Raw genomic sequence first — 13,478 nt, 5'->3', positions numbered from 1 at the left:
GCTTAGCGCTCTGAACCACTTCTTCGGCGGCAGTTGATCCATATGCTTTCGCAGATAATGGGCGCCGTCACTGGGTTGAAGAGAGCGCCAGAACCACTAGTACATTTGCAGCTTCTCTGCAACATTAGTACTGCTACTAGACACACTTAGAGAGAAAGAGAGATAAAGGAAAAGCAGGGAGGTTTAACTGGACTGAGCCTGGTAGCCTGCCCTACTCTGAGGGAGAGGGAAAAGGGAGAAAAAGATGAAGGTGATAAGACAGAGTTGAGGCCCGCTAGAAACACAAAACTAGAATTTTTAGCGCTGCCGAACGGATGGTCGCTCAAGCATTAATACACACACTGGTATTATCATTGTCGACAACCAAGTGCGTGGTAAACGAGATACTGTAGTTCCTGCCGGGAATGCAGTCACCTTCGTCCTTGCAGCTAGGCCGGTAGATTTTCCTTCTCTGGGGAAAGCAGTTATTGCTTTCTAAGAACCACTCTAATCTAGACAGTACCATCCTTTCCATTACTTTGCCGACGCAGCTGGCTAAGGCGATCGGCCTGTAGGATGAAAGATCATTAGGGCACTTCCCTGGTTTGAGCAGTGCAATAATGCGGCTGCATTTCCAATTGGCAGGAACATTTCCTGATGATTCCAATTTATGCATGGGTTCAGAAGAGGCCCATCTGCCATTGACGGTGTGGTCAACTTGATCTCCGATGTTGAACAAGAAAGAAGTCGACGCAGATTAGTCGGGGCAGTATTCCTTGACATTAAGGGCGCCTATGACAATGTTCTGCATTACGCGATCCTTGATGCGCTTGACGATTTAGGCATTGGTGGCCGACTATGTAATTGAATCGTTAGTTATCTCAATGACCGTACCGTATATATGTCGACAAGCGGTGGAGACACCGGTCACTATAATATTCACCGCGGTGTTCCCCAAGGAGGAGTTCTCAGTCCGACTCTCTTCAATGTGACATTGATTGGACTTGCGTCTGAGCTTCCCAACACAGTAAAGATTAGCGCGTATGCCGACGACATATGCATATGGGCATCTGGAGCTACGCGTCCGCAACTGCGTGCGCGTTTGCAACGTGCAGTGACTATTACAGCCACGTACTTACGACGTCAAGCCCTCACACTTTCAACTGAAAAATGTGCAGTGCTTGCCTTCACGCGCAAACAAATGACTAAATATCCGATAGTCGTTAAAGGAACATCGATACCTTACGTAACACACCACAAGTTCCTTGGTGTAACCATCGACCGTGAACTATCCTGGTCAAGGCACGTCACTGCACTGAAGTCAAAACTGAAGAGTTTTGTCCTTGTGCTTCGGGTGGTGGCAGGAGCAAGATGGGGCCTGTCGGAATCGTCTATTCTTCAATTGTACCAAACCCTGTTCGTAGGCTATATAAGATACAGCATGCCGGTGCTCTCTAACATGAGACCCAGCTGTGTGCGGACGTTAGAGAGCATACAAGCTCAAGGTTTACGCACGTGCTTGGGCCTACCACGCTGCACCTCAACGAATGGAGCCATTGCGGAAGCTCGGGCTTGTCCCATCAACGTATATATGCTCTGCGAACCTCTTCGAGTGCACCTACGCTTGTTGACCCGACATAGGCAACATCCCCTATCAGCACTCCCTGCCACACACCCAAACTGCAGTTTTTCAAGAACTATATTGCGTCATGAGAACATTCTGCCGTTTAGATTCTCTTCCCCGTGCATTCCTAGTGCACCTCCGTGGGTCCTGCCTACACCGCTTGTTAAACTTCAAATCCCTGGGATTACGAGGAAGTCCTGTGTTTCGTCCATTGGCCTTAAGCAACTTACCCTATCGCACATTTTTACAGCATACAGTGGTACTTCTCACGTGTATACCGATGGCTCTGTTACCCCATGTGCCTCCGCCGCAGCCTTTGTCATCCCGCAAATGTCCATCGCTCGACGGTTTAAATTAGACCACAAGTCCACTTCAACTGCTGCAGAACTTGTTGCTATCCGCGAGGCAATACGATTCCTTGCAAGAGAGCCTCCTCGCATATGGACTTTATTTTGCGACGCCAAACCCGCTCTTCAAGCCATTGAGTGCGTTATGAGACAAGGCCCTTATTACATTTTAGCTCTAGAAATCGCAGAGCTTCTCGACATTGCGACCAAATGCGGCCACCACGTCACCTTTCAGTGGATACCTGCACACTGTGGCGTGATAGGAAATGAACAAGCAGACGCTGAAGCTAAAATAGCTGTAAATAATGCGCCAGAAGTAAGCATCGCGTTCTCACGAATAGACACGAATGCCCTGCTTCGGTGCGTCATGCGGAACTCTACACTTGAGTACTGGACCAATCCTGATCGACGACACAAGAGACGGCACAAATGGGACCCAGAAATGAAGTTCCGCATGCCTCATAAACTGAAGAGGAGCATAACAAGTCTACTACACCGGATTCGTCTTGGTGTTGCACTCACGAGGCGTTATACACATATCATCGGCTGCAGTGACACTGGTCCCAACTGCGATCACTGCCCAGTGCCAGAAACACTTGAGCACATATTTTGCTCATGCCCAGCGTACGCTCGAGAACGGCAGAGCCTCATTTCAACTATTCAGCGAGTAACTAAAAGACCAATGTCTGACGAGATTGTCTTAGGTCCTTGGCCTGACGCCAACAGCTCAGCTGTGGTCATCGAAGCGACTGTAGCCTTCCTTCAAGCCACTGGACTCCATGCACGGCTATAGTATGACCTCAACGGGATGGGCATGTACATACGCACCTCCTGATCTTATCATCATTCATCGCTCTTTTTATCCCCTCCCCCCTTCCCCAGTGTAGAGTAGCAGGCCAGAGCAAACTAACGCTCAAGCCGACCTCTGTGCCTTTCTTCAAATAAAGCTCTCTCTCTCTCTCTCTCCTTCTCTGGGTGTATTGTCCGGGAATAATCCTTATAGACATTTTGCACCTTGGCTTTCAGACGTTCACGAGAACATAATTTGTGTTTGGTTGGTGGACGGTGCTACCATAGCGCGCTCAATCGACGCAGACACAGAAGCGCACCGTCCATATCTCTCCGCCTCTCTGTGTCCACGTCAGTTAAGCGCTCTGGCGTTGCACGCACTCGCAATGAGTGGCAGCCGCTGCAGCCATCGAAATATACTGCGCCGGCAAGAGTTTGCAGGTCAGTGCCTCCATATGGATGTATACTGAGATTTCCTGCAGCTGCAGTTGATATCAATGCGACAGACTGGTAGATGTAGAGCTAGAGATCGTTCGTATTACCACAGATTGCTAAGTTTTTCGAATTAGTGGAAGGCTTTTAACGCAGAAAGACGAATTCCTCATTTTCACGTCAAACCTATTCTTGCCTGTCTGCTTAAGCAAGGTTTTTTTTCTAGCACAACACAGACTTTATTGCTCAGATGTTCTTGTCGAAAAAGAATTGAGTTGTTACTGTGCATGTTTATTATAGTGCAGAAATATGTTTTATCATACAAATTTTCATACAATACCCTCCAGTAGTTCATAGCTTTGGGCCGCGTCCTGTATATAATATGCATAAGATGCGTGAAAGATGTTCCATGAATTCATTGAACTAAGTTTTTAACTAGCAAGACTAAGCGAAGTTAATCTTTGGAAACATGTCACTATGCTGGCGAAGTGTGATTCTTCGCATCACATTTAGCATTCGAAACGCCAGTGATAGCCCCCCCCCCCCCCCCACCCCCCACCCCTCCAAGTCATGCTCCCATTTTACAAAGTACAAACGTGCATTCTGCTATCCTGGCCGAACGGTCACTAAAACACTGGGCTTTAGTTGCTAAGCCATTTTAATGAGTCACTCAGTCTAGGTGCTGTCTTTAGTAGCTCGATCTACCTAAAACCCGGATAAAATTCGGTCTCCTGCGCTTATACGTAAAGACGTGCAAGATCCAGATGCTCACTGCGGTTGACCTTTTATGTATTTGGTAACGAGTGCTTGCACGCTCAGACATGGCAGAGAAACGCCCGAAGATGCACGTACGTACGCAGACAAGGGTATGGTTTACAGCGGGAAAGAATATTGTAATATATATATATATATATATATATATATATATATATATATATATATATATATATATATATATGGAGCAGGAATAAGATTCCGGCAAAACCCATCTCCCGATGACTGTCGACGGTAATGCGACTAGCATTGAAGCGATAGATAGCAACACAATGTATTGCCACCACCGAAAGGCGTCATGCATACGGCATTGGGACGCCTCCCTCACGATTCCATGATGATGATTTTGATTGACATGCCCTTTGAAACAGGGTAGCGACAAAGAGTAACCTCGCCTGCTTGATCTAATCAGGTTTTACCACATCTATCTCCATCTAGCATTTTGGATATTTCTGCTTGATCTTTTGTCTCTTTATTAAAACCTCTGACTCTATTGTACTGTTGCAACATAGAGATATTGTACAGTTACAATAAAGACACGCTGCACTGCCGAAAAATCCACGCGTGGCCTCTGAGATGCGTGGTGCAGTGGTGCGTGCGAACGCAGAGAATATTTCTCTCGCTGGCCGCATACCAAGTAGCGCATACCTGGTGGCCCATGTTTGCGCGAAAGAGGTTCATTGAAGAGCGGCACATACACAGTGCATTCGATTTGCTCGCTCCGAGAACTACCGTTCCGCAGTACAAGAGCTACTAACAGTTTCCACTGTTGTTGATTTGTATGTTGTGTTGCCTGGCTTTAAGTGCATGCAATAAAGAAGAAAGAAAAAAAAAAAAAAGATCATGATGCAGCTCGCTAAAGCGTCCAGGTAATGCACTTGAGGAACTCGCGTGTCGTGGGTTCGATACCACCAAGCACCTGAGGAAATAGAAAGGCTTTTTTTTATTATTAAACAGCGTTGGGGAAAGCTGTTGGATACCCAGATGGCCGCACAGCAAGAACTGCGTGTAGTAGCACAAGAGTACTAATGACATTAAAGCTAACGAAAACATCATGGCAACAAAATCAGGAAGCCAGAAAGCCGAGGATGAACGCAAAGTACAAAAGTAATACCCCTGACACACGGGCAAAAGTAAAGTCCTTTGCAGGAAACCCCTTTTGTTACTCCGAAGGATCTTTTGCCGAAAGGCTTTGCGCCGATGACACACGGCACCGCACTAACTTCCTTAGGTGGTTCCTCAGATAATCGCTGCCAATATATATATATATATATATATATATATATATATATATATATATATATATACGCGTTGCTTGTTCAAGCAGTAAGAGAGAAAACATTTACAAAAAGCTACCCATGTAGATTACATTTAGTGATTGTAGAACCTAAAAACATTTTTTCCCATTTTTCCCAATGCGCATATTCGGAGTTCAACATGGCGGCGCTAGCAACGTGGTGCGAGCGTTTGAGAGTATAGCGAGAGTAAATCTTTACTGTTTAACAAATCACATTACCGCTAAAGATTAATACATTTCCCAAGGTACAAAAAAAAAAATACTTACGGGGCACCGTTGTTGTGTAACACGTTTTCGTCTATTGATGAGTTGTGCGCGCTGTGTGCGAGAGTACGCACATATTTCCGCTCGAAAAGTACATGCCCGACCTTCTTTCCCGCAAAGGAACTTTGTCGAGAGGGAGATACTCCTTTGTCGTGGGTCACTGCGCTTGAACGCCTTTCCGGTATATGTCCTCTTACATAAAGGACTTTAGAGTCCCGTGTGTCAGGGGTATAAGACGCGTATTTATATTGCTAAGGCCATTGAAGCATGAGCAATCAACATCTTTACACGAAACGTTCATTCAGGCACATGGCACGCGCATACACTCAACAGCATACAACGTAGGTCTGCACGCGCAGTTTTGGTGCCTGTGTTGCGAATTACATCCAATTCTGGTAACTTCCGCACTCTGCTGGGCAACGCACGAAAAGGAAGCTCAGTAGTTAAACAGCGGCCTTGAAGTGGACGCTACGCGCTTTCAGTGGTAGCACAGCATAAACGCTGCTTAATTAAATTTTCGCCGTATACTGCGCTAGGCCGCTCTGAAATTCCAACTACGGCCAAGCTGGCAGCATAAAGTTAAATAATATGCGAACTCGCGACACCATCACTTTTTATGCTTTCCTAATTGCGAGCTCGTTTACGTGTAGCCTGTCGTCGCAACGTGGCCGGGTCTGAAAGGAGAGGCCGCTCTGGCGTTTCGCAAGCGACTGCTTATGAGCTGTTCTATATCTGAACCTGGGCATCAGGTGCGCCGGATTCATTTACCGGCTGTTGCTCCAAGCCTCCTGCTACGAACACAAGGGCGACTGCCGTTAAGTGGTGCCAGTGACTGCACTTGACAGCGAAACGGCATCACGCGCCGTCGAACTCTGCCCGATCATTATCAGCCCGGCCTAGGGACGAGACTCGGGGGCAAAGAAAAAAAGGTCAACAAGCGCAGGGCGCTGATTATTCTCCGACGAAGCGAAAGCAAGCGACGCGTCGGCCCAGCTAACTACACAAAACACGCCGTCGCTGGTTAGCCGCTGCGGGAGAGGCCGAAGTAGTGGCAAGGTTGCGAAGAAGAGCGCGCGCAACCAGTGCTGTCGTAGGTGGGCGGTTACCGCTCTCCGGAAAAGGCTCCTCGTGCCCGGGCTGTGACGTCGCGCCGACGTCAGTTCCCGCCCCGGCCGCTGGGGAGCTCCCAACGCGCGTTTTCGCCGGCAAGCGCCGCAGTCTCGCGTCGTCTGCTACAATCCGAGGGCGCGCGCGTTCGCGTTCGAGGGGTTGTCGCTGGAGGACGAACTTGACGGCTGCACGAGGGAAGCATCCGCTGGACAGAGACGCACCCGGTCTGTTACTGTGGCCCGACGCGGTCGTCTCCAAGGCTACGTCTTCCTCGCCGGACAATTCGGTGCGGTCGTCAATGTGCGCCACTTGGCTCGAGTGCGTCGAAAACTGCACTCATCGCGACCCGCAAGCTGCACGAGATGCGTGCTTCGAAGGAGACAGCCAAGGGCTCGTGAGTCCATCGTGATTGGGCCGCGAAACGGATCGCTGCTGCTGTTGTAGCTGCCTGTTTGCCAAAGCAAAACTTTGTAGCATTTACGCCAGGCAAGTGACAATTCGCTCCTGCGTTCTTCCTTCAAGCCGCCTGATTGACTGTCCGTATGATTTGCCGTCTGTAGCGTCTCCCTCATTGAGCACGTGTGCAAACTTTACCACCGATTTAGCGTTGGCCAATATTCAAGTTGTGGGTGATTGACTAGCAGCTATTTTTCGCAGCGTTTGAACCACTAAGTGTTTGTTGCGTGTAAAAGTAGTCGCAATATTTCGGCTACCCTCACTGTTCATGAGTTTGGCCGCTGAGCCAGTGAATATATAAGCCATAGACCACGAAAGGCAGCCTGTTTAAGAGCCACCTCGTTTCGTCGTATGTGTCGTTAGCAGCAGCGACAAGAAAATCTCCCCTTATAAGCGTTATTAAAGGGCTTAGCGGCGACTCACACTACGGCAACACGACTCCACGAGCCTGCTTTGTTGACATCCGCTTCCTGCAGCTTAATGGTCACTGACACGAGAGAACGATCCGTGTTCCGTAAGAAACTCTAGCGCTCTCCTAGATTGGGCAGCGTTTACCTGCGGGTGTATCTGTAGCAGCCATCGGGGCGCTATCGACGGAAGTCTTCGGCTGTCTCGACAAGAGAAGTCTATTTGATCGCTTTGAGCTGTAGCTTTTTTCAGTCTGGAGCCCATGTTTATTGAGCTGGTCGTCAGGATAGTGTCCTCAGTAAGAACTGAAATAAGGCCACTCCGTCTTTAGCGGCCAACGCTGTTTCGGATCGTTTGATTCCCTCTTCGTCAAGGTCAACATCAGAAGCCGAATCAGACTTCATAGTTATCCAGAATTCTTTATTAGCTAAGGAAAAAAGAAGGGGCTTGTTTATTTTATAGCGCTGATCGGTTTTGTTCATTTTCGCTTAAGCCAATGCTACAAAACAAGACAAATTTTTAACTTTTCTCAGAACGTGCTGTACAAGGTAAAGTAAATATAGAGAAGCAAGTTTAAACTAAGAGTTCTCAGCGATTTTCTTTATTTCTCGAAAGCGCGAGCGTTATGCGGAAAGGTGTCTTGAATCCGAAGCACTTAAAGACCGACGCTAAAAGGACACTAATGTTTTGCATGACGTCTTCAACGCTCGATCACTGAAGGAAGAAAGCAGCAGATTAGGAGGTACGAGGGAGGTCAGTGAAGGCAGATCATTCTGTTCATTCGTCGTGAGGCATTCCACAAACGGCTTACTGCCGGCAGACATTCGGCCGAGCACTCAGCATATCCGTGCGTCATGATCACAGACGGAGCCTCGAGCTGTCCACCTGATCCACCAACGGCGGAAAGCTGCACAATAGGGCAGCCGTAAGGCAACGTCCTCGAGAATCGCCGTCTCGAGATTCCGCGCAGTTCAAGAAACCTCAGCAGCCAAAGCGATCCTCCGAAACCTCGAGGAGACGACTCTGCCTAGCGACCTCGTGAGAGCATCGACAGAGGGACACCAGTCTTGGTAGTTTGCGCGTCATGGATCGTCGCAAGAAGCTTCCGTTGCGCTTGGGCCTGTCTTCGGCCGCCGTGCCGAGCGTGAAGGTGACGCTGCCGCCCAAGCGCGACCGGTCCCGCTCCCTGTGCGTGGACCGGCTGCCACCGCTGATCGCGCGCAGCCCGCCGGCCGTGGCCCGGGCCGTGACCCTGGGCAGGCGATGCTCGGCATCCGGCACCGTTGACCGCCTTACCGTGAACAGCTGCTACGGACACGGGTAAGTGTGACTGCAAAGGGCCGTGAAGACGAGCCGCCGCCAGCAGCGGCTCCTCTTCGCTCGCCCAGTTCCCCACTCGTGAATGTCCGAGCACAATTTAAGCCTCCACGGAGCCAATCTCTTGTCTCCCGCGCTCTCCTCCGATAATTGTACCACAAGTGTAATGGTGATCTCATCATTGCCTGTCAAAGGCGACAATTAGTGTAATCAGCACGCGCCGTAATTTCGCAAGACGACCGCTGTGCGTTAGCGAAAGCGCCGACGCGTGCCAAGGCTCGCGTGTTGCGCTTCACGAACGCGTACAACCTCTATTGATAGTCCTTCTCCCCGATTCCAGGAGTGGTTGGTAGGTGCCCCATATTTGTTTGCGCAAACTATGTGCGCCGATATGCCGGCGCTTGTGGGGGCACCTGAGCGCGCTCAGCCAAGGAAACATTTCTGCGGTTATTACTGTTATTAGCTCAGTACTTGTGTGTTTGGCAGACATGATTCGTTATCGCCATCCGTTGAAGGATAAAGTATCACGTCATTACCGGAAAGTTGAACGAAAGCTGACGTCGTATTCTAAAGTGTCACACGCGACCTGGTCACGGTTTTAATCACTTGGCACCAATGTCGATCATTTTTTTCTCGCACAAAGGAAGTAATATATGTATACGTACTTAACGCGACGCTGCATGGTGCCAGTAACATTGCACATTATTACAAGCATACATTCTTATTAAAATGAGGGAGCTTAGCAACCAGCGAGCATAGAGGCCGTGAGCAGAAAGCTAAAGCAATTTTTATGTTAAGGCTTTTCTTACTTATTTTGTTTCCTTTTCGCAAATCCTACGGGCCTAACTGTAACATGAACGGTACTAATTTTCGCGGCTGAAAGCCCGTTCGAAACTGCGCATGCGAAGTTTCAATATGGATATGTGTTAAAACCGTCTAAATATGCAGGCATTTTACCGTTGATAAAAACAATTTGCGCAGAAACTACACGATGTCGATTGAAACGTTCCAGAAGTCTTGCGAAGCTTTTATCTTGTTGCGACAGCGTGTATTGAAGCGACCAAAGAGTTGTTCCAAAATTACTCGCCTCATAACACGGTCAAAAATTCAAACACAAAATTAAATACCTGCTCTTGGAGCTCGTTCTGGTCGTGGCTGAGCGGTTTCAAATGCCGGAGATAAGCTAAGTACGAGTTCGATGGTTAGGTTACGGCACCGGGCCTATTGCATTTTCGACGTGACTTGGCTCAGCTCAGCTATTGGCCGCACACGGCACTCAGCGCCACTGGTTGAGTCAACGAAGTGCGCCGTGTGGTGTTTCAGAGGCCACGCTCCGCTGCAATGTTCCGATATTCGTGCGTACGTGGTACCTAATAGACCACTGATACACAACCCAGAACTTGGGCTCTCCTTGCGCGCCCAGCGCAATTCTGTAGTATGAGCTGCGCGTTCAGAGGTGACGTATAATGAGAAAGTATGTCGACGATTGGCCATCATTAACCTTAACTGTTCCATAATTCAGCATGGCGTGGAATCATGACCTACACGAGGAGAGTCTTTTCTTGTCTTGGTCCACTCGCCGTACTTACGAAACTGGGCGCTTCGTGTAAAAGGTCAAATGAAGAACTTGCAATTATTCACTTTTACGGCTGTCGTTCATTTTCTGGGTTAAAGCCAAAAGTCGTTCGCGCTTTTTCGTGGTTCCTTTCTCAAGGAACTGCAGCCTATGATGCATCAGTACAAGAGTCACTCGTCAGCTGTGGAAGCGTTAATCATGCGAAACGGCTGTTCAACCTTTAGATTCTGCGCTCTCGTCGGAAATTTGCTTTTCGTGAATCTAGATGTACTTGTCAATGATATTTTCTTTCTTTCTTTTAAACTATTGAACGTACCAGAGATGTTGGGGACTGTAAGGGGTGCGGCTGCCCCTTTTCACGGTGTTTGTCAAAACCACAAAAAGTGCCGAGAAAGGGGCTCGGCTTCACAGTTGACGATAACTAAAAAGCCGCAAGTGTTTTCCACGTTGCTACCAAAATCATCCCTGAAATGATTATAGCGAAAACAGTTCAGCAAGCATCTCACACGCACTGCAGCATGACTCACTGCGAACACTATAGACGCTTATTCTCCGATGGCTATAAACGTGTACATTGAGTATGTAAGAAAGAAATATATAATTATTACAAGAGAACCTCAATTTTTGTGTGAACGCTATCAGCGCGCAACAAGCCAGCGAAGAAACAATACCGGTACACATCAATAGCATCACCACAGGAATCGTATTTCACGAACTGCATGATGCTATACCGCCGTTTCGTGTTCTGTTAGACCAACCGCGGCAAAATATTAATCGAATCCCAGTCATCGGCAGGACCGCTGGCTCAAACTGAATGCAAGTTTAAGGTTGCGGCTTCTCCTTTGGATCGGACGAGGCCAAAGGCACTACTACTTCAACTGAGACTTGTTGGTGAAAACACACTGCTGTATATAAAAACCAATAGTCTCAGGAGTTCGGATGTAGCTAATATATAACAGCCAGGACTGTCCCCAGGTCCAGTTTTGTATATATATATATATATATATATATATATATATATATATATATATATATCATACGAAGCCAACAAACAGTGACACCAAGGGCATCATAGGGGAAATAACTTGTACTTACTAAGTGAATTAAGGAAATAATAAATCAATGGAAATGAAAATGGATGAAAAAAACATCTTGCCGCAGGTGGGCAACGATCCCACGTCTTCGCATTACGCGTGCGATGCTCTTACCAGTGATTTATCTAGTGATAAAGAGGCACATCGACAGGTGATTTAATGCGTACAGGAGATAACGTGCGATACAGTGCAGTAAGAGAATAGGTGCCAAGGAGTACAAACGCATGTCGAGGGTGGCAGGGCGGTAGGTGGTGCAATAGACAGTAAAATTTACAAGGATAAAGTATAGTCGGTTCACGCAAAACAGGAATAGCCAGAGATCGCTGGGTGAGACCTTTGGTGAGACGTGATGGTGATAATGAGCACGCAGGCCAAATCTTCTTCGACAACAAGGCACACGCTATAGGCCTAAAATGCAATGTGTGTCGCTTTTTGATTGAGGCATCAGTTATGCAGCATCATTTTGACGCGTCATGCGTAATAGGTAAGACATCTAATCATTGTGTTCCTTGGAGTGCCTTAAAGGCTGAAACTGAATTTGGCTGAAACTGATTCACTGAGAGGCTTCTATTCTTCGCCCTAGATCATTCTGTGTTGCTGTGATTTCGTTTTGGAAATGCTCGAGTGCTATAAGGAACCAACGTCAGACATTACTTTGTGGCACTGCATTAACGTGAAATTATATCTGCAGGGGGAAAAAAAAACGGAGTTCATAATGTGCATATCTGTTAAGTGTTCTGGGCAGGAAACGGCCCCCTTCTGTGTCCCCCTCCCCACTTCTATAGAGCCTGTATTACGAAAGCCCATAGAAATTGTTCTTTGCAAGCCGCGTGTCCTATAGGATCCTGTCGTAAACTCCAAAAAGTCACGTCAGATTTCAGAACGTACGAGTATCATGACGAATTTGAGATAGGACAAAACTTCTGAGCTGGGGATCTAATGCCGCCAAATGCTTGGCATATACGAATAGTGTCTCTTTTTTTTTTTTTTTTTTGAAATAAAGGGCGTGTTTTTTGGCATCAGCGAGCGCTTTACAAAGAAATCTCATATTGTTCCACATACTAAGCTATTACGGATTGGACCATTTGCCTTCGGACTAAATGCGTTATACAGCGCTTGCATACACCCTCGAACACGGCAGCTGATTGCTCAATTACGCAAAAGATGGTGGTGACGAAAGTGGGCTGTTTTGGTCTAAGAAAGGTACTTGCGGTGTGAGACTCGGTTGTGCGCTGTTAAAGGCGCATGCATTCCTCTCAGCAAGCAATTTACGGGCCAAATTTCACTACACATGACACTGTTTTTCATGTAGCTTTCACAATAGCAAACTCGAGATGCTGCTGACAGACGCTATTTCGTTCCATAGACCACATTGCACGCGCGGAGGTAGCAGCGCGCCTGCCAGCCCCGCGGAAAACTATATTTGTCGCACGTCTCTTCAATGCGCTCTGTTCTGTGCTTAGTTTTCAAGGTTGTACTTCAAATGTTGACAGCGCACTTCATGCCTCTATCACAAGTATGTTACATCTCTTGCATATTCTACGCCAAAAATGGTTTTCAGAAACTATCCCCAACTTCGTCGCTAAACTACGACCGGCGGGTGTCTTGTTTTCGCTGACTATTTGAGACTGCTAGTCGTTACCTTTCTCGTTCCTGAATTTTGCACGAAATGCTGGCGGTAGAGGCCGGAAGTCTCGTGTGTTTGTCGAAAAACAGTAAGAGCGTCCAAAGTGACGAGAAATCTGCCCTGGAACATAGTTGCTGGGGCTACGCGCAATAATGCGGTGCACGTATCGGTCACACTAGAGCACTATCAGTCGTGCCCAGATTCGCGATGATAAGGTCAACGTCTCTCGGTATGTAAAACCGGCCTTTCTAGCCGCTTTCTGGCGCTCCATGTGTCGGGCGCAGTACCGGCCGTATGGAAGTGACGTGTGTTCCTGCGAAGTATGGGCTTCTGGCGTTTACATGGCCGCGCCATCAGGCAACCGTGTGAGCGAGTAGTGGGCGC

The 13,478-nt window shown here is 47.8% G+C and overlaps 1 protein-coding gene across 4 annotated transcripts in view; it reads left to right on the top strand.

Annotated features, from left to right (window-relative positions):
* Positions 1–13,478, top strand: part of LOC119436447 (GTPase-activating Rap/Ran-GAP domain-like protein 3) — a 444,125-nt gene that overhangs the window by 217,981 nt on the left and 212,666 nt on the right. Inside the window, exon 1 of one of the 4 annotated variants that reach the window (XM_037703296.2) lies at positions 6,715–8,800. The exons of the other annotated variants lie outside the window; for them this stretch is intronic. Within the exon in view, the coding sequence (XP_037559224.1) occupies positions 8,565–8,800 (236 nt within the window). The 5' untranslated portion in view covers positions 6,715–8,564. Of the gene's footprint in view, positions 1–6,714; positions 8,801–13,478 lie in introns of those variants that run through there. 4 annotated transcript variants of the gene reach the window in all.

The sequence above is a fragment of the Dermacentor silvarum genome, chromosome 1 (genome assembly GCF_013339745.2).
Source record: "Dermacentor silvarum isolate Dsil-2018 chromosome 1, BIME_Dsil_1.4, whole genome shotgun sequence".
Classification (NCBI taxonomy): Eukaryota; Metazoa; Arthropoda; class Arachnida; order Ixodida; family Ixodidae; genus Dermacentor; species Dermacentor silvarum.
Note: the sequence above shows the minus strand (reverse complement) of the source record. Positions and strands in the feature narration are given on the sequence as shown.